General features: G+C 35.3%; 2 protein-coding genes across 3 annotated transcripts; both read left to right on the top strand.

Moving 5' to 3' along the window:
• The first annotated feature begins 304 nt into the window (after positions 1-304).
• On the top strand, positions 305-8,071 carry LOC137814463 (Translin family protein). Of its 2 annotated transcripts, XM_068617229.2 has the most exons (7): positions 307-695; positions 1,699-1,795; positions 1,881-1,996; positions 4,020-4,061; positions 4,490-4,515; positions 4,713-4,848; positions 7,779-8,071. In XM_068617229.2, exons 1-7 carry the CDS (start codon positions 371-373, stop codon positions 7,904-7,906), a joined length of 870 nt encoding a protein of 289 aa, XP_068473330.1. In that variant the 5' UTR covers positions 307-370; the 3' UTR covers positions 7,907-8,071. The 2 variants fall into 2 exon arrangements, with proteins under 2 accessions (XP_090160383.1, XP_068473330.1); XM_090304257.1 differs by lacking the exons at positions 4,020-4,061; positions 4,490-4,515; positions 4,713-4,848; positions 7,779-8,071 and adding an exon at positions 2,283-2,617 and having other exon boundaries at positions 305-695.
• A 6,979-nt stretch (positions 8,072-15,050) lies between these two features.
• LOC137816072 (auxin-responsive protein SAUR50) lies at positions 15,051-15,819 on the top strand. Its single transcript, XM_068619169.2, has one exon. It carries the CDS (start codon positions 15,092-15,094, stop codon positions 15,533-15,535), a length of 444 nt encoding a protein of 147 aa, XP_068475270.1. The 5' UTR covers positions 15,051-15,091; the 3' UTR covers positions 15,536-15,819.
• The last annotated feature ends 5,179 nt before the right edge of the window (positions 15,820-20,998 follow it).

The raw sequence follows: 20,998 nt of genomic DNA, 5'->3' as shown, positions 1-20,998 counted from the left end.
TTGAAATCTCGGGTTTGAAATTTGTAAATTGGATATGTGATATATTTTTGTTCCTTCTTAAAGTTAAAATAGGGTAAACTAATTTGATATTTAATTGAATATTTGTTAAACTCTTGAACCTTAGAATCAACACCTTCATGTGATTATGACAACTTTGATAAAAAAAAGTGTAACATTTGTCACTTAGGACATGTTCATTTTTGTAGTTAAAATATCTTGTAAAAAACAATTTTGAGTGCAATTGAAAGTTACAACTGAAAATAAAAAATGCAGATAATAAATGAACATACTTCTTGCTACCTACCTACAGCACAAGGCCACTGCGCCTGCTCCACAAGAAAAAGAAAAACGAAAACCTTAACATTATACCATGCAATATATGAAACCAGCATATCGAAACGTGTCTCCCTACCGCTACGTCTTTTCTCGTTCCTTAAACCCTAACCCTCTCCTTCTCCTATCCCCGTTTCGGAGACCCGAAACGTTTTACCTTTCACCCCCCGTTTCGTGCTTCTCCTCCTCAATGGCGGTGCCTCCGTCGTCGCTAGAGAAGCAGTTCGACGCGTTTAGGGTTCAGCTCGAACAATCTGGAACGCTACGCGACCGAATTCGAAGCGTTGTTTCGGAGATTGAGTCCTCCACTAGGCTCATCTATGCCACTCTTCTTCTCGTTCACCAGTCTGGCCCCACTCCCGGTACCACCGAACACTCTATGCTCCTTTTCTTTCCTTAACTCTAACTATACTAATATCCCTATCTCTTCTTTTGGCTCTTTTGGGCCGATAATGGGTTTCTCTGTCATGCACTTGTTTTGTGCAAATGGGTTTGGTTTCTATGGCTTGAGTGCTAAATAGAAATTGGCAAAACTTAAACATGTATTCAGAATCTTCTGGTTTCATATAATCAGACTATTTTGTTATCCATTGCATGTCTGAGATGAATTTTGAGTGTTAAAGTGTGTTTTGTTTATTCTTAATATTGAAAGAATAGAGAAAATTTATTGTGAATTGAGAATCAAAGTAGTTTGTCATCCCTTTTATATTGAAGGTATACAAAGCAAATAAAAAAAGGGAAAAGGGGAAAAAGCTGTTACAAAACTAATAGACTAACAAACTGCATAATAACCAACAAAAAAGAGAAAGAATCTTAGTTTACATTGATCCAATGGTTCATGAAGAGGATCAGTCTGTAGAGGTTCTGGTTGGCTTTCATGAACAAATTTTAACTTGTTCTTGGATTTGAGAGCAAGTTTCATAGCCTGAGCACAAGCATGGTAGTTGTTGCCATCTAAGGGAGGAGAAATCAGAACGAGGGTTGCGTTTTCGTTTGAATGAAGAAAGAAAGGGTTTTAGGGATTGATGTTGAAATCAGTATAATTTGGGGTTGCCATGATCAAGAAGAAGGCTGGATCAAGAAAGAAAGATTACGTCTAATAGCATCTTAATATTGAAAGAATAGAGAAAATTTATTGCAAAGTAGTGTGTCATCCCTTTTACAGAGAGGGTATATAAAACAAATAAAGAAAGGGAAAAGGGGAAAAAGCTGTTCCAAAACTATTAGACTAACAAACTGTATATTAATGACCAACAAAAAACAAGGTAAAAAATATTATAGTAAAATTTATGGTTTAGTTTATTGTAGCAAGACAATGCGTTCTGTCATTATCTCATGGGTATTTGTTTTTATGGGTTTGAATAGGGCTTTTAGAGAAGGCCAGGTCTCAGGTCAATGTGTTAAAGGAGCAGTATAAGAAACTTGCTGATGTTCTTGGAGAAAGCCCTGGGCAATACCATAGGTGATTAAATTCGGAGGAAGTGTTCATCTTTTGTTTTTGTTTTAGTTTTCTTTTTGTGTTTTTAACTTTTTTTTTGGTAATGTAGGTATCATGGTGATTGGAGGAGTGAAACACAGACTGTAGTTTCAATGCTTACGTTTATGCACTGGCTAGAAACAGGAAGCCTTCTCGACCACAAAGAGGCTGAGGAAAAACTTGGGTGTATGCTTTCAATACTCTCTAGTTACTTATTGGCATATCAATCAATTTTTTTTCCTTAGGTGTGTATGCACGCATGTTGATGTCATTACGAATATTAATAACTATTTACTAATTGAATACACTATGAAGTCCTAAGTTTCTAAGCACCAGGGGATTGGGGATTCAAACTGGTGTCTCTTGTAAAAATAAGCTTCGGCATGCAATGTTGGTGGAATTTCATCGCTCTTCAAAATATTGAAGGACACGGCATGTACCATATTGTAATCCTAACCTTATATCTTCACAGGGTGAAGGGAAAATAAAAGGAACCTCCTAAAAACCGGCAGAATAGGTGGCAGATGGAAACGTTTGGTTAGCTGGCCAATGACAATAATAGGCATTAGCTGTACAGCTTTCACATATTGTTCTGAAGAACACCATATCATGCATGAAGACATGTTGCTTTATAGAAGAAATAGCCATGGTTATTTCACGTAACAATGTCCAACTGAATGGATTGTTATTTTTGGTATATCAAATGTCCTGCAGAATTTGCCAATTGCTACCACCTACTTTTCTAGCATTTTGCATCGATATAATCTAAATCTAAATGAAGGGTGCACTTTACTTTGGTGGAGAATGGTAAGATACTAGGTTCTTCCACACAATTTATTATTTATGCAGGAACTTAACAGTTATAGAATTCTAAACTACTTATTACAAAGTGGACTTTAAGCCTAACTCAACCCCATAAAACCGGCTCATAGGGTTGAGGTTTGCACCCACTTATATACAATCAAAGGCTCTAATCTCTAGACGATGTGGGATCTCCAACACATCCAACACACCCCCCTCACGCCGAGACTGCCAACTCGTGCGTGGGACTATATATTATGGGTGGTTCGATAGCGGCCCGATAGCGGGTGGCCTGATAAGCCCAACAAACACTCGTTAGGATAGGCTCGAAATGGCTCTGATACCATATAACTTATTATCCATTAGTCGTCTCACTCGTTCCCTTGACTGTGTTATTTCTTTTACCAAAGATTCTGTTACTTTACAGGACCGGAGTTCGGGACGGATGATTGGCACCGGATGTGAGTCTCATGGACTTTATCAACTACAGATCTCTGCACATGTTGGCGCAATTATGGATTCTCCATCTCTCATTCATGCTCGGTTGGGTCATCCTAGTCTTGCCAAGATGCAACAGCTTGTTCCATGTTTGTCTAATGTGTCTACTTTATCGTGTGAGTCGTGTCAGTTAGGGAAACACATTCGTAGTTCTTTTCCTCGTAGTGTCTCACAACGTGCTTCATCTCCTTTTGCCTAAGTCCACTCTTTCGTAATATGGTATCAGAGCCATTTCGAGCCTATCCTAGCGAGTATTTGAGCTTCTATCTATCACTCTCGACGTGAGGGGGGTGTGTTGGAGATCCCACATCGACTAGAGATTAGAGCCTTTCGTTGTATATAAGTGGGTGCAAACCTCAACCCTATGAGCCGGTTTTATGGGGTTGAGTTAGGCTTAAAGTCCACTTCATAATACTACTGATTTTCCAATTTGGGGTCTATCAACTCCGTACATTAAAATTTAAAGTCTGCCCTACATATGTTAGAAGTACCAAATGCTTGCCTTCAGTCAAAGGTTGTATATCCTCAAATACCATTGAATTCTTTGCTTTACATTTAAGGGTCTTGCCTTGTGTAAATTTTCCCTTAACACGGTGTTTTAACATCTAAATCAGAGAGCTAAGCATCTTTTGAACAGTTAAATTTTCCAACCTTTTGCAATGCTATTTTAAGTTATAAAGAGGCATTTAACTTAGGATTGTAGTAATCTTGTATGGTTGACAGGTTACGGCAATTTATATATTTATCTTCTATATGCACCATACCGTACATGTCCTTTGTCACTCAGAATAAGTAAATGCAAATTGTGTTGTTTTTTCCTCCCTGTTTCTTTGCCATGATGTCAACTACTTACCACCCATTCCTAGTCACTGAGATTTATAAATTCTGTACGCTAATTGTTGTTTTGCAGTGAGTTCAGACTTTGGTCTAGATGTTGAAGACTACTTAACAGGTGAGTCTTCTAAATATGTACTTGGCTAGCATTAATTGTGTAATAATCGTTTCTGGAGATGAATATGTTCCCATTGCTCGTTTTCTTGGGCTAGCTTCCTTCAGGGAGCGGTGGTCAATTTAAATATGGTTATAATTTTGTAGAACATGGGTATGGCAGTTAGAATAAGTTGGATTTCTGGGACAAGGAGCTCAATAACCAAATGTGTATGTTAGTGTTATATTTAGTCATTACTCATTTCATTAGTACAGAATCTACAGATGATTCTTAATTTTGTTTTCCTCATTAAATAAGTCAACCAAAATCTTCCAACTCCATCTTTTGATTTGAGCCATAGGTCTAGTTTTTGTCAATCACATACTACTACATTGCCGATTATGATTTCATAGTTTTGTTGTATGTGTATTGATTCATTTTTTACCATGCAGGTGTCTGTTTTATGTCTAATGAATTGGTAAGAACTCATTTCCTCTAAACTGTAACGTATCATCTTTAACCATGTTTTGCCAAGAGGACTGTAGACTAGAGATGTGGATAAATGTTTGTATATATGCACCTACAAAAACACAGCAGATTATCAAACTTCTGTATGTTTAAGGAAAAAATATCATGACAATTGCACCCTAATTTACAATTCATTTGACATTGCAGCCAAGGTATGTGGTGAATCAAGTGACAGCTGGGGACTACGATTGCCCAAGGAAGGTCTTAAAGTTCTTGACAGACCTCCATGCTGCATTTCGCATGCTTAATCTTCGTAATGATTTTTTGCGAAAGAAGTTTGATGGTATGTTATTACTTATAACCTTGTCCGTGCATTCTTTATTTTCTTTATTTTTTGCGAAAGAAGTTTGATGGTATGTTAGTACTGTCTACGGGTGTGCAAAAAATCCAAATTACAAAATCCAATCAATAATTATTCATATCCATATTAGTTTTAATCCATTTAAATGGATTTATTTCAAATCCAAATCCATATTTTTGGATTTTAAATCCAATCCATTTAATTGGATATGGATTAGATATAGATTGGATACATTTTTGGATTATCCAAATTGCATTTTGGAATGAATTTTGACTTGGCCCGATCCAAGTTAAGCCAAGACAATCCAGTCGATGTCGAGCCAAGCGAGTCCGAGCCGATTTCGAGCCGAGCGTGCCCGGGTCGTTGTCGAGCTGAGCATTCCCGAGTCGATGTCGAGTCGAGCTGGCCTGGGCTGATGCCCGAACTGATGTCGAGTCGAACGGGCCAGGCCAATGTCGAGTTGAACAAGCCCGGGCCAATGTCAAGCCGAACAAACCCGATCCGATGTCGAGCCGAACGGGCCAAGCCAATGTCGAGTCTCCCGGGCCCAGGCCGATGTCGATTTTGATGGTATGTTAGTACTGTCTAAGGGTGTGCAAAAAATCCAAATTACAACATCCAATCCATAATTATTCATATCCATATTAGTTTTAATCCATTTAAATGGATTTATTTTAAATCCAAATCCATATTTTTTGGATTTTAAATCCAATCCATTTAATTGGATATGGATTAGATATAGATTGGATACATTTTTAGATTATCCAAATTGCATTTTGGAATGGATTTTGACTTGGCCCGATCCAAATTAAGCCAAGACAATCCAACCGATGTCGAGCCAAGCGAGTCCGAGCTGATTTTGAGCCGAGCGTGCTCAGGTTGTTATCAAGCTAAGCATTCCCGAGTCGATGTCGAGCCGAGTTGGCCTGGGCCGATGTCAAGCCGAGCTGGCCCGGGCCGATATTGAGTCAAACAAGCCCGAACTGATGTCGAGTAGCGGGCCCGCACAAATGTTGAGCCGAACGGGCCAGACCAATGTTGAGTTGAATAAGCCCGGGCCGATGTCAAGCCGAACGGGCTAGGCCAATGTTGAGTCTCTCGGGCCCAGGTCGATGTCGAGTGGAGCGGGCCCAGGCAAATGTTGAGCCAAGTGGGCTCAATCCAATGCCGACTCTCCTGGGCCGATGTCAAGCCGAACGGGCTCAGGCCAATGTCGAGTTGAGCAAGCTCGGGCTGATGTCGAGCAGAACAGGTTGGGTCAATGTTGAGTCTCTCGAGCTAATGTCGAATCGATTGGGCCTGGGCCAATGTCGAGTCTCCCGGGCTCAGGACAATGTCTAGTCGAACGGGCTTGGGTCGATGTCGAGTGGAGCGGACCCAAGTCGATTGGGCTCTGGCCGATGTCGAGTCGAATGAGCCCGAATCGATATCGAGTCTCTCGGTCCTGGGCCGATGTTGAGTCGATTGATCTCGGGCTGATCTCAAGCCGAATGGCCCTGAGCTGATGGCAAGTGGAGTGGGCATGGGTCTATGTCGAGTCGTCCGGGCCCAGACCATTGTCGAGTCGTCTGGGCCCAGATCGATGTCGAGTTGTTCGGGCTCGGACCGATGTGTGTCGTTCGAGTTCGGGCCGATGTCGAGTTGTGCAGGCTCGGGGAGTTGTCAAGTGGACCGGGCCCGGTTAAATGTTGAGTTGAGCGGGCACGATCCAATGTTGACTCTCATGGGCCCGGGCCGATGTCGAGCTTAACGAGCTCATGCCAATGTCGAGCTGAGCAAGCCCCGGCTGATGTCAAGTCGAACTGGCCTGGGTCAATGATGAGTCTCCCAAGCCAATGTAGAGTTGATTGGGCCCGGACCAATGTCGAGCTGACCGAGCCTAAGCCAATGTCGAGTCTCTCGGGCTCAGGCCAATGTCAAGCCGAGTGGGCCCGGGTTGATGTCGAGTGGAGCGGGCCCGAGTTGATTTCAAGTTGATTGGGCCCTGGTCGATGTCGAGCCGAACAGGCCCGAACCGATGTCAAGTCTCTCAGGCTCAGGCCGATGGCGAGTGGAGTGGGCTTGGGTCTATGTTGATTCTCTCGAGCTCGAGCCGATGTCGAGTCGTTCAGGCCCAGACCGATGTCGAGTCGTTCGGGCCCGAATTGATGTTGAGTCGTTCGGGTCGATTTCGAGTCGTGCGGGCTCGAGTAGATGTCAAGTGGAGCGGGCCCGAGCCGATGTCGAGTTGTCTGGGCCCAAATCGATGTTGAGTCGTCCGAGCCCGAATTGATGTGGAGTTGATGTCGAGTGGAGCGGGCCCGGGTCGATGTCGAGTCGATTGGGCTGGCTAATTTCGAGTCGAGCGTGCCCGGGCCGATGTCGAGCCGTCTGGGCCCATGCTGATGTCGAGCCGTTTGGGCCCAGGTCGATGGCGAGTCGTCTGGGCCCGAGCCGATGTTGAGTCGTCCGGGCTCGGGCTGATGTTGAGTCGTCCGGGTCCGAGCTGATGTCGAACCGAGTTGGTTCACGTTCAGGTTGAGTCGGCTTAGGCCCGATTCGAGCCAAGTTACTCTCTATCCATATCAAAATAGATTTAATCTAATTAACAAAATGGATTGAATCTAGATTTAATTCACTTTATTTAAAAAAGATCCATTTAAATTTGATCTAGTTAAAATGGAAATGGATTTTAAATCCATATTCACACAAATATTTATCATCTTAAAGCAAGATTAGTCTACTAAGTGCAATGAGTAAGAGCATTAACATAACAGATTCACCCCGAAACCGGCAATAATTAAAAAATATATATATCAGCTATGGATTACTCTCCTTCGCCAAAATACGTGCACTGTTTGCATATAGAGGAGTTGTGTTGACTCATGCCATCTATCTGTTTGGATGATATCTTTCAACCTTTGACTTGGCAGGAATGAAGTATGACCTAAGAAAAGTGGAAGAAGTTTATTATGATGTTAAGATTCGAGGGTTGACACCGAATGGTGAGCCAGTTGGAAACTTGGAGATCAAGGAATCAAAGGACAATCTTTTGTTGTAGAGCGGTATGGAGCTTTACTGACTTCTCAACAATTAACTGGAATTCTATTTTGAATGGTTGATGAAGGCAAGTAAAAATTCTATTTTGAATGACTCTCAAAACCATTGCGAGAACTGGGAACTCTGTTTTCACAATGTTCTAAATGGAAAATATAGTTTTTTCCAATGGGGTCTTCAGTTCAATTCACCGCGGACTGATGTTTTTTTTAATCTCACCTTTTTGGTTTATCCAGCTGTCAAATGATGTTTAATAAAAGAAAGAGAGAATGAAGGAGGTAATTCGTTGATTTCTTAACAACTAACAATATATTTACAAGCTTAAGCTGATGTTTTGATTATACTTGTCTTCAATTTCGATGTAAAAATAACATGTATTTTCGACCCTCCTTAAGGTGAGGTTTTGTCAAGCAGTGGTATTATCATATTTGTGTCTACGTTTGTTTAAATATTATCTAATTTTTTAGCAAGTTATTACTCTGAAAAATATCTTTACGAGAATATGACACCTCATTTAAATTAACATCTTATATGAAAATCTATTTATAAAAAAATTCGAAATTTATGCAAGGAAAGATCATCTATCTTAACGGTTTTTTCCTGCACCTCTATCCTCACTTCTATACTTCTTAAAATACTAAAAATACTTTTTATTTTATTGATTTTTTTCACTTCAGGTAATCTAGAAAGATTATGAATTATAGAATTTAAAAGATATTTTTAGATAGAAAAATATTTTCTAAATTTTATAATTCAGAATATGTTTCTTTAAAGTTTTATAATTTTTTAGGCTTCTTATTTTGTTTAACAGTATTTTTAGATTGAAAAGTATTTTTTGAATTTGAAAATGTTTTTTGAATTTTATAATCAGAAATACAATTTTTTAAGAATTTTTTTTACTTTAGATTGTAGAATCAGATACTTCCGAACTCATCTATTTCGGCCTGAATGTATTTTTTAAATTAAAGTTTTATAATTTTTTAGGCTTCTTATTTTGTTGAATTAGCTAACGAATATTTTTAATAGTAAGTGAGTTTGTAGATGCCAATCTTGAATGAAACACGAAGCAAAATCTATTCTGTTTTTGGTTAAATAGTAAATTTGACACCTTTTGACCCCGGATTTTCGTCTCTTTATTTTTTTAATCTTTCAATTTTACAAAATTATAACTTTGATTTGTACTTTTACATTTTAAGTAATGAAACTATTTTTTGATTGAGTGTATCTTAAAAAATGTTTGGTTTGAAGTTTAACTAATAAAGGTAATAAACTAAAGTGTATATAAAAATGGAAAATGGACAAAAAATTTAAGATTATTTAAAACATGAGACTGAAAAAACAACATCGTGCTTCAGAAATTAAAATATATCAACATTTTTTTGCAACAGTGGAAGTAAAATAATTATTTGACAGCTCATGGCTTATCCTTTCGGGCTGCTTCTATGGATTTTTATTTTTATGTTTTTCTTTGTTTATTTCTGCAGTAAAAAGCATAAATTTTCTTTTTCTTATTTTGTAAAATGCTTTTAGAGTACATGAAAATGCCCTTAAATTATGCATGAAAATGAGTAAGATGAAGATCTGTTTATTTCACATGAAGAACCAAGTTTTCTCACTAGAGATAATGAAATTAGTTTTATCACACATCTCAATTACATTTACTAACTTATAATCAATTCTATCTAACATCAGTAACACCAGTTCTGTTTAACTTTAAAACAAAGGAACGCTGTAATACACATCACATCACATCACCTTTTACAATAGTACCCCTTTGTTGTACCATATACATTTTCATATCACTCATAAATGATTGGGTGAGAGGGCCCTGGGAAGATGAAGGGCACTTGTCCACCACTTTATTTACCAATAAATTCAACAAAACTTACATGTTTTTTACTGTTATTTTTTCATCACAATTGAAATTTAACTTTAATAATCATCATATGGAAATTTACACTAAAGATAAGATAGGATACTAAGGTAAAACTGATTCTAATGGAAAACTATACCAAAAATACATAAAGAGCTGCATATACATTTTATTCTGAACTTGTATATATAAGGATGTTCAAATATAAATTTCTTTTTTTATTTGTACATCAAAACTTGTAACTGTATTGATTTTTTTTAAATAATTTTCAAATTTGAATCCAATCATAGTGAGAAGAGAACAAGCATATCATTCTTATGAACAATGTTAGCTTATGGATAATGCTGATAATGCAGAACATCTACTTATGTAATTTGAGGTCCAAAATGAGATACAATCTTCTGTTGCCTATATTTCTGTCTCCATTTTAGGACATTCTGCAAAACCTTATTTCTGACAATCAAGCTCTAATAAAACATTATTTAAAACTCTTATATGTGGAATGACAGCTAAAGACTATGTACCTTTTTTTCTCCCAAGTAACTATTATTTTTCAAAACCAAGGTTTCCACATACTCAACCGACACTAAATTTTAAATTTCACACACAATTCTGAGATGATAAAATCCCCACAGTAAGTGTACAGAGAGGCATTGCTCCCTAAAAGGAAGCATGGATAGAAATTAATAGAGGGATGTGGGTGGGGCACTTAGGAAGAAGTGGAACAAAGTGATAAAGTGGCCTGTAGCACCAGCTCATGTGAACAGAAAATGCACGTGGAATGGGAGCAAAGTAAGTCGAATCAAATCAAATCATTTCAGTGCACAAAATGGATAGTGATTGCAAGTGTGTTAGTGCTTTATTCACTTTTCACTCTATAAACACAAAATATCACTTGCAACATGAGTCTTATCATATCTCAATTTGAATAACTACCTCGTTTAGTCTTGAAGACTTTATCTTATCAATGTAGTTATGTTGCACAAGTAGCCACTGGATTTGGGTGAATGGAGAGTCTGTTACACCAATAGTTACACAGATATGATCCAATTCAATTTGCAATTGCTCTCTAGAACTCACGACAAAAAGACCCTCTTAACACAATTTGTGTGAAAACAAGAGATCAAGCTGCATTAGTTATACGATCAAATCTTCCAAAAATTGAAGTTTTACTTTCTTTTTGACAGTTCATGATTCTTCCTTTTTTTCACATGTTTGTTAAATTTGGTTAATTAACAGGGTAATTTTTATGGAAATAATGGTTTAGGTTCATGTTGAACTAATCTTCTTGTATTTGAACTCGGTTGGTAGGACTAATATGATAATGAATAAATAGTATTCCATTACAAAATTAATTTCACAAAATCCACAAAAAGGCTTTTCCATAAGGCACAATGGTCCCTCTAATATCTGGAAAACTGTTGCAGGTTGTCTTAAATTAAACATGCTATTCTTTTCAAACAACCAAGCACGACCCACTTTTGTCTATGATGACAACATTGAGTCTTAGTGGTCTCTGAGTATCTGTCTAAGAAGAACAGACCAGAAAAAAGATCTCAAAAAATAGTGTTTCTAGTTCCCTTATAATTTCCTAACTATAGAATGAAAAGATAAAATTTTAAGAACTACCCCACCTTTTCTTCAACATCTATCAACCAAAATAGAATGGCAAAATCATCAGTCTTGATACAAATTGTTTGGTTCTTTGATTTTGTTCATTTTATATTTTTGGTTACACTTTCAGTTGATCTGTATAGCATACTTTCTTATTGCAAAATTATCTCTCTTGCTGAAAATTGTTAACCTTCCTTCCAAGAAAACTTCATGTGCTACAATGATAAGATTAAGATCAATAAAAAGCTGAAAAACCATTGGAAATCAATGAATTTTGTATGCGAAACTAGAATCAAGTCAAACATGTCACATATACCAAGGTCAGATATTCCAGCAGGGTAAAGAACTGTGAGACTAATTCTTTGTCTGCAACTGTACATGTTTTCTTCCATCCCTCTTTCAGTGTATAGCCCATGACTTAGAAGAGATATTTTATTCTAATAATCTGATAACAATTTTCTATAACTTTTTTACTTATTTATTTTCATTACATATTCATTTTATGACTTATCTTATATAAATTTTCTCCTATATATAACTTCTCTGTCTATAGAAACAGTTATGAGAAAACATAGGATAACTCATTCTTAAATGCGTAAGAGCTAAGTACGGACAATAAAACTCATCTCAAACTCATCTTCTTAAAGGACTGAATAAGTAGCACTTTTGTACGGATAGTACCTCCTTATTCCTTGAAAAATGAAAGCCTTAGCTGCTATGCACACAAATTCAAGATTATTCAACACAAGTAGCAGCTGAAACAAGTCGAAATAAGAATAATAAATTCACATCAATACGTGTTTAGAAAAAAAAAAACTAGAATCGACAAATACATAAACTTTCTACAGTCAATGTGTCTGAGTAGTTCTAAATACACTAAAAAAATGAACAAAAATTTGGGTATCACATTCTCTGAAATCATGTTTGTGGCTTCCCATGTTTATTTATCTGTGATATAAGACTAAAATACATAACAATAATTATACTAGAATTTATTATTACTTTAAATAAAGTTTACTAAATTTACATTGCAAAATAAAAAAATTATAAAGTATTGAAATTCAAGGGAAATAAGTGGTTTTGCACTTTACCCAAGAAACTTTATCCCATCCCTCATTCATATCTTATCCTTTCCTACCCAAAGTTGTGGGGTCTGTGAATGTTAAGAACTTCGAAAGGTCACTCTATCAGATACTGGCCTTAATTAGACTATCCTTCATCCTGGGATTGATATTAATTAGAACATTGAATTACTGTTAACTGGCATTTATTAGCAAATATAAACCTTTAAATACTTTTAATATTCATAATGTTACTAAACTCTATTAACAAAGTTGCAGACATGTCAAATTATGTAGTGAAAACATTGACACGGCCACTGATACGATACGGATACGGAGATACTTCAAATTTTTAAAATATAGGACACGGGGACACAAATCTATATATTATATAATTATGAATTATATAAATTGACAATAAAAATTTATGTGTGCATGTTCTAAATTATTTTTTTAAGTAGAAAGATGTTTTATTTTTTATTTTTATAATCATAATAACAATTTATACAATAAAGTTTTTGAATTTTAAAAAAATTAATATATATATTTTTTAAATTATATTAAAATCGTACTAAAATTATCAGAAATTTAATAAATACATTTTGAATTGGACACTTTATAAATACGTATCTTACCATTGTCATATGAGTATCGTGTTCGATATCAAATACCGACACGTCATTTAAAAGAAATTTCTCAATGCATTATAGTTTTTTCTTTTGTTTTTACAGTGTTACTGCTTTCTCTCTCTCTCAATCATATCAATTATTTTATCATATATTTCATTATCTGCTCTTTTCATTTCTCTCACTCTTATATAATTCCTCACTAGTAGCATATAGTTGACATTTATTTTGGCCTCATTAATTCAAAAGTAATTGTAAGTACTATCAGTCTAATAATACTGATTTTATCATCAAGATCACCTAAAAGCTAGATTTTCCAACATGTTTACTTGGTTAAAATCACCTTTAATTTACAATTCAAAATATTATAAAATTAAATTAACTGACAATACTCTCCATGTATATTACATATATAGTAGTTATTTTGACTTTGTAACTGAAATGAACTCTTATCTATTATTTTCTAAGGTACTAATATGGCACTGCATGCTGGTATGCTATAAAGAAGTTACTAACAAGCAAAGTCAGCTAAGTATCTGTGACACGCTTTAGAATAATATATATTGGATTTTGATGTCTCCAAGTATCTGACACACTTAGAATAATATATATTGGATATTGATGTTTCCGCCATAATTGTATAGGCAAAAGCTACGATGTATCATGTCAACCATTTACTGTGTCTTTGGTTTTTAGCTCAATAGAACCTATACGAATGTTCAATAACAAGTTTTTAGCTCAAATAGAACTTATTCTTCCATTTCATGGATTATTTTTAGATTGGAGTATTCTATCATGCTTGTAATGGTAGATGTTTTTATTAAAAGTTGGGTTAGGGATGGTTAGATTAGTAATTAAGAAGACAATTTCTAAAAAGGAAAGTTGCATGTCACACCGAAAACAAACATCTAAAAAAACAAGTAGGTAAAAAAACAGGTTTTTATTTATTACAGTGTGTTTTTTTATAATTAAAATGGGATCACTTTTAAAAAAATTATAAATTTGACTAAGTCTTGCCAATTTGGCACGATTTTTTTAGTTAAAGTCGTGCCAACATGGCACGATTTCTGTAATTTCAATCTGAAGTTGTGTTAACCTGTCATGACTTCTGTTAGGGTTCTCTCCAGTGACGAACATATCATTGATGATCCTCTTCCACCTCCACCTCTGTCTGATCATCACCCTCCATGAAGACTTCGACGACAAATACGAAAACCACATTGTGGCAAGTCTTTCCATAAATAATTTACTTCAAATAGTTCAACTTTTTATTTTATTTTATATCTTGTAATGAATTTTACTAATTTGTCTAGTTATAATTAATCTCTTCTCAACATCATGTGTTCTATAAAACTATTACTTTCCAAGGTAATTTTTCAAATCCGCAACAATTCTCTATTTATTTTCCAAATACAATAACAATTCTCATTTCTCTATTTATTTCCAAATGCAATAACAATTTTATTCATATTTTTTATTAATCAAATAACCAAATTAATATATTACATTACCGTCAAACATGATCCATACACGATTATCCAATTTTTTGTCTCTTAAAACTAACACCCTTAAACAATTATGTATCAAATTAATTTTAAATATTATATAATTTATTACTTAATATATAAACAAAAAAATTAAAAAAAATTAAAACGTAAACAAAGTTGTATCAATTTGACACGACTTTAGATTGATATGACAAGAATCATGCTAAGTTAGCACGATTTCAGGTTGAGATGGCAAAGTCGTGCATTGACACGACTTCTTCGTATGAAGTCGTGCATTGACACAACCCGTGTCAAATTAACACAATTTTCTCAAATTTATAATTTTTTAAAAGCCACCACATTTTAGTAAAAAAAAAAAACAATTTGATAAAAAAATCTAAAAAACGATTTTCTAACAAACATAAGTAAGTATCTGACTTAAAAAGCAAATACACTCCCATAATGTTCTGGAGCATTTGTACTTCCCATGCCGCAATTATATAAATCTTTTCATGTTCCGAGTACTCCATGTACTTTTCTCCATCTCCCTTTCTCTCTCTCACACACACACGATCTAGAAGCTTCAAGAGAAGAATGAAGGGGAAGTTTCTGAGAGGGTGTCTTAACAAGTGGAAGAAAGTTGGGAGTCGAGTGATCCACTGTGGTGCCTACGATTACTGCTGCGAATGGGAAGTGTGGCCATCCATGCACGATGAAGGAGAATGCGATATTCCCAACGATGTGCCAAAGGGTCACTTGGTTGTGTACGTGGGGGAGCATCACAAGAGATATGTGATCAAGATCACGTTGCTCAACCATCCTCTCTTCAAGACTTTGCTGGATCAGGCTCAGGATGAGTACGATTTCATTGCATACTCAAAGCTCTATATTCCTTGCACTGAGCATCTTTTCCTCACTGTCCTTCGCTCTGCAAGCTCTCCAAATAATCAACCACTCTCTCTCTCTGTCTGAGTCATTATGTAGCCATTTATTATGTTGTAGATCCAGGTTCTTGTTTCATCTGTGTTTTTTCTCTTATCAGGGAACATGCAGAGTTAATTAGCACATTGGCCAAGTTAAGGAAAGTTTATAAGTTAATTACTATCTGTAAGGCCACTTGATCCTTGGATTACTTAAGGATGATGAGGATCTCTTGGTAGCAATAAGAAAATGAACTGTCAATATTATGTCTAGTGTAGCAGAAAACTTAAGTTATACAAATATTATATACATATACATATATATATATATATATATATATATATATAGACAATAGTACTTATAATTATAGATGTATGAAGAAAAGTTAAAAGTTTGTGGAGACATGTGTGCCCACAAAAGTCCAAGGTAGATCTGATAATGTACATACATAAATAAATTATGTATAGCCTTTATATTGGGATAAGGATGTGTTTGGAAACCGTTTTAATAGCATAATAGAAGTTTCTTACGTTGCTATCAATACAATAACATAAAAGGAGATGGTAGATGCAAACGCATTATAAATGCTTAGTATGAATAATTCACATATTTAAAAGACATGGAATATACAATTGTAAACGAACATTCAATTAAGACATACCGTTAAGTGTTTTGAAACGATCACACAAATAAATGTCTATAACAAATCAAATATAGTTTCATATTATAATTTTTAAAAAAAAACTATTTTAGCAAGTTATAACTTTTTATGAGTACTGTATACAAAAATCCAGCATGTCACTCTTGGGTTGCTTTTATAGAAATCCCAAACAAGATGCATCGGTTAAGATATTAAGTGGAAAATTTGGGTTTATAAAAAGTTATTTAAGATTTTAGATGTTAAATAAAATCCTAGTTTATAAAATTTTAAAATATGTTAATTAATATTTTTTCACATATTTTGACCCGATGGATGATTTGTTCAATCCGCAAAAAGTATGACCAGTTAAAAAGTGTAATCTAATTGAAGTAATTTTTTTTTCTAACATTTAATCTGCAGTCTAAATAAATTTTGATGGAAGTATGTAGATTTGTGGACATAAAAAAAATAAGTATATTTAAAAAGATTTAATATTACTTTATAAAAATACCTACATATTATAATTTGTATATAAACTTAAATTAATTTTATTAATATGCTTTAAATTTTAAATATATATATTAAATTACTTCTTTTTACTTGTTAAAAATAAGTAAAAAGATTTATTAACTTGTGGACTAAATTTTAAACCAAAAAATATAATTTATTTAAAATATAAACAGAAAGAGATGACAGAAATTTGATTAAGTGATCTTGAATTATTGAGAGGTAGCAGTGGTGATGATATGCAGTTGATGGACACAAGTTTTGTCTTCTGATCCAACAAATTCTGTCCTTCTGCAAATGATAGCTCCTAAACCCTAAACCTAAAGATATTTCCACAGGTTGACCTAGATTCTCAGTCTTCATCTTTTGGAGCCATCAAAATCATTGTCAAGGAAAAATCTTATTATTTTTCATATCCAAATGCCTTCAAACACTTGGTTTCAATTAACTATGTGTTTTGGATTGAAGTTTACAAAAATAAATTTAAATCAACTTCATTATGCAGCTTAAGTTTCAAAAACAACTGTGATGTAACTTTTAGTTGAAACTTGGTTTAAAAATAAATAAATACAGGTATGCAAAATTATTAAAAAGGAAATGAAATGCATTACTAAACTAAATTCAGCAATACAAATATGCTAAAGGCAGATGACCAAATATCAAACATAGCTTACATATACCTCTCTTTTTTTTATCAAAATACAATAATCCATAAACAATATTTTAAAAAAAATAAAAATTATTTAAGAAGTTTTTTTGTTAAATTACACTACCAAAAATCATAAAATGAAAACTAATTTTAGAAACAAAAATAATTATTTGTTATAGTGACTAAATTAGAGATCATTTTAAAGACTAAATAAATTTTTGGTTTCTAAATTAGTTTTATTATTGTTAAATGGTTTCTAAATTGGTATCTAATTAGCAACCAAAGTTTTTGCTATCAAATTTAAAATTTAAATAATTGATAGTTAAAACCTTGGTAGCTAATTAGATACCAATTTAGAAACTATTTAACAATAATATAAACTAATATAGAAACCAATTTTTTTTAGTTTATAAAATTGTCTCTAATTTAGTTATTATTACACCTAATTATTTTGGTCTTTAAAAATTGGTTTCTATTTGATAATTTTCTTGTATTGTTAACTTCACGTATAGAAAATAATTATATTTATAAAAATACATTGATTCTACTAATAATATTTTCATTGATATGTTTATATAAAGTTCGACTATGTTTTTAATATAACAAAAGATAATCTATAGAAATTTTCGGTATCTTTTGGAAAAATTGAAAAGATGAACAATTCTATATATTAAAAAAGTATTGTGAAATTTAAAAATAAGATAAAAGCCAAAAAAAAATCATCAAAGAAATTAAATAACATAAAAAAGTAAAGTAACTCTTAAAAAATAAAGGATGAGGAGTATAAATACAAGAAAAGGTAAATAGTAAGACTTATAAATGTAAAAAAAGCACTTATCAGAAGAAAAATATTTAAAGAAACACTACAATACAAGAAAATATTTGGTTAGAGATCAAATTTATAGTGTTGGTCACATGCAAAACACTATTAGAGTGGGTTAAAACATTTGTATGTGGACGAAAATCACATACATCACAACGTCGGTTATGGCAACACAACACAAACATAAATGGAGGCAAACATTCTTGTGTGGATTAAACTAGGCAAAGCCAAAATATATAAGGATTTTTGTTGGGGTTGAACCGACTCTACACTTGAGTTGGATGTAGCTAGGGTTGTGTCGTCTCTAGGTTGGATTGAAGCATGCTAGAACCAGGTGTGCATTAACTTAGTTGGTGCATTTTTCTTTTTATCAGCAATGAATTAATGAAATAGAACGGGACACTTCAGGGGTGTCCCAACCCGTATACAAAAAGTGTTCATAGCTTAAGCATACAACTATATATGACAGAATATACTACATCAGTGAGTACACAACTTAGCTATAAAATGACCCCTGCCCCACCTCAGGCGTGATCCACTTGGAAAAACTAAGAAGATGACCACTGCATAATTGCTTCAGAGTTGGATACAAGTCTCCCACCGAAAACCATAGGCACTTTCAGCTTCTTAGACCAGAAAAGCATCATGGACCTCTTCACTTCTTACCACATTTTGCTAACAGATTTTACCTCCACGTTCAGCACAGTGTCCGTGTTGCACCCTGAGAATTGAGTGTTGCTGCTATGATTACAAAGACCTGCCATAACATATGTGAAAAGGCAAACAAAGCATTCCTACTTCGTGATGCCCCTTGCTGCACCCAAAAGCTGTGACACCATCAAAGCCTTTTCACCCATTCGGTCCAAGACCTTGCTTCAGCAAACCAACCTTACAGCATCATCATTCCGCCCCACCCACCTAATGTAGCATTTACTGCATACCGTTCCAGGCCATCCCTACCCCATCCAGCAGCATCAGGTACCCATACTAACACTCCAGTCCAGTGAGCCCAACGAGTGTCCAAAGCCATGTCCATAACCACGTCCAGCATCTAAAACTCCTCCATTCCACCTATAGCTCATAACTGCAGTTTTTAGCAAAACACCACCTAGAGTTGGGTCGTGAGCACCAAACTATAAACAACAAAAGTGTACCCTTTGTAGCTCTGTAAATCCTTCTGTGCACAAGATCATCATCAGGACCTCCTAACATTCCTATACCATATATCTTCACTTATAACTCTTAATACAAAGCATTGGGTTTAAAACCCAATCCACAAAAGAGTAGTTGAACTTGTGTGCCTTGTTCTTCATCCATAACCAAGACTTAAGCTGAGCTTGTTGGAACATCTCTTCTGCATCTGCAACCCCTTGTTTGAACACAATCAAGTTCCTATGCTCCTAAATACTCCGTATAATAGCTACCCAAATACCTTTCCAAACCATGTCTTGTTTGTTGCTGGCCTGATTCAACGTAAAGCTTTCAAAGTGATTTTTTAAGGCATTATGTTGTACAGATAAAATACCAATCCATCTATAGCATAATTCCCACACACGCACAGCCGCATCACACTCTAGAAACAAATGGTGACAAGATTCAGCTTTAGTTTGGCATAAAACGCACAGCGTTGATTCTATCGTCACTCCCCTCCTGTCCAAAGACTCTCTAGTTGGTAATCTGTCCAACAGGGCCCTCCATGCAGTGATCGTGACAGCGGGAAAAGCCTTGGCCTTCCACAATAGTTTAAAGACTTCATTATGAGTGCCATCACCTCTCTTAGTTAGGCTCGCATATGCTGTTTTTACAGAAAAACACCCCTTTTCATTGATCCCCCACACCCGAATGTCTTGCTCCTGCCTTTTAACATTAGCCCTAGATATGTGTATTGCTAGGTCCGTTTCCAACACTGATTCCCACTCGAATCTGGCACGCCTCCACCTTAAATTCCATCGCCATTCTGACCCTTCCCACTCACCTGCTTCTTTCACTGTCTGACCCTGATTACAAGATATAGAATACAGCTTGGGGAATAAGGATTTGAGGTTGGAATTTCCAACCCACACGTCCTCCCAAAATTTTACTTTTTCACCGGATCCTAGGATCCATCCCATTTCGGCTTGGAACCATCCGTCTCCTATTCCTTCTGTGCATACTTTATGGAGATCCCTCCACCACCATGACTGTAACTTAATAGAGGATTGCATAACCTCGCCTCCTCCATCATATTTCGACTCCAAAATGTCCTTCCATCTTCCTTTCTCATCCAAGAGCCAACGCCATCTCCATTTGGCCAACAAAGCATAGTTGAAGTCACGTATGTCTATGATACCCAGTCCTCCCTCCTCTTTTGGTTTACACACGTTTTTCCAACTTACCCATGATATCGGCCTTTTTTCCTTCCCCCAACCCCACAGGAATCTCCTTTGGATACTAATAATGTTCTTACAGACTGAGACCGGAGCTCTAAACAAAGACAAGTAGTATAGGGGTACGGCATTAAGAACAAATTTGATGACACAAATTCGGCCTGCCATTGATAAGAATCTCCCTTTCCACGTGCTAAGCCGAGCTTCTAACTTGTCAATGACTGGCTCCCAAAATTTCTTCCTCCTTGGGTTGCCTCCCACCTCGATCCCAAGATACTTGAAAGGCACTGTCATCTAATCACAATTCAATGTCTTCATGTAACATAGGATATTGTTCCTTGGCACATTAATGCCTGCAAGCTTGGATTTATGGAAATTAATCTTAAGGCCAGAGGCTATCTCAAACCTTCTGAGAATAGCCTTTAAAGTCACCACATTACTAAAGGAATCCTTGCACATAAACAAAGTGTCATCAGCAAATTGTAAAATGCTTAACTCGACCTCTTGTCTACCAATCCTAAGACCGGAT

The sequence above is a fragment of the Phaseolus vulgaris genome, chromosome 1 (assembly GCF_051622355.1).
Source record: "Phaseolus vulgaris cultivar YP4 chromosome 1, ASM5162235v1, whole genome shotgun sequence".
NCBI lineage: Eukaryota > Viridiplantae > Streptophyta > Magnoliopsida > Fabales > Fabaceae > Phaseolus > Phaseolus vulgaris.
This window is presented reverse-complemented; position numbering and strand designations above follow the sequence as displayed.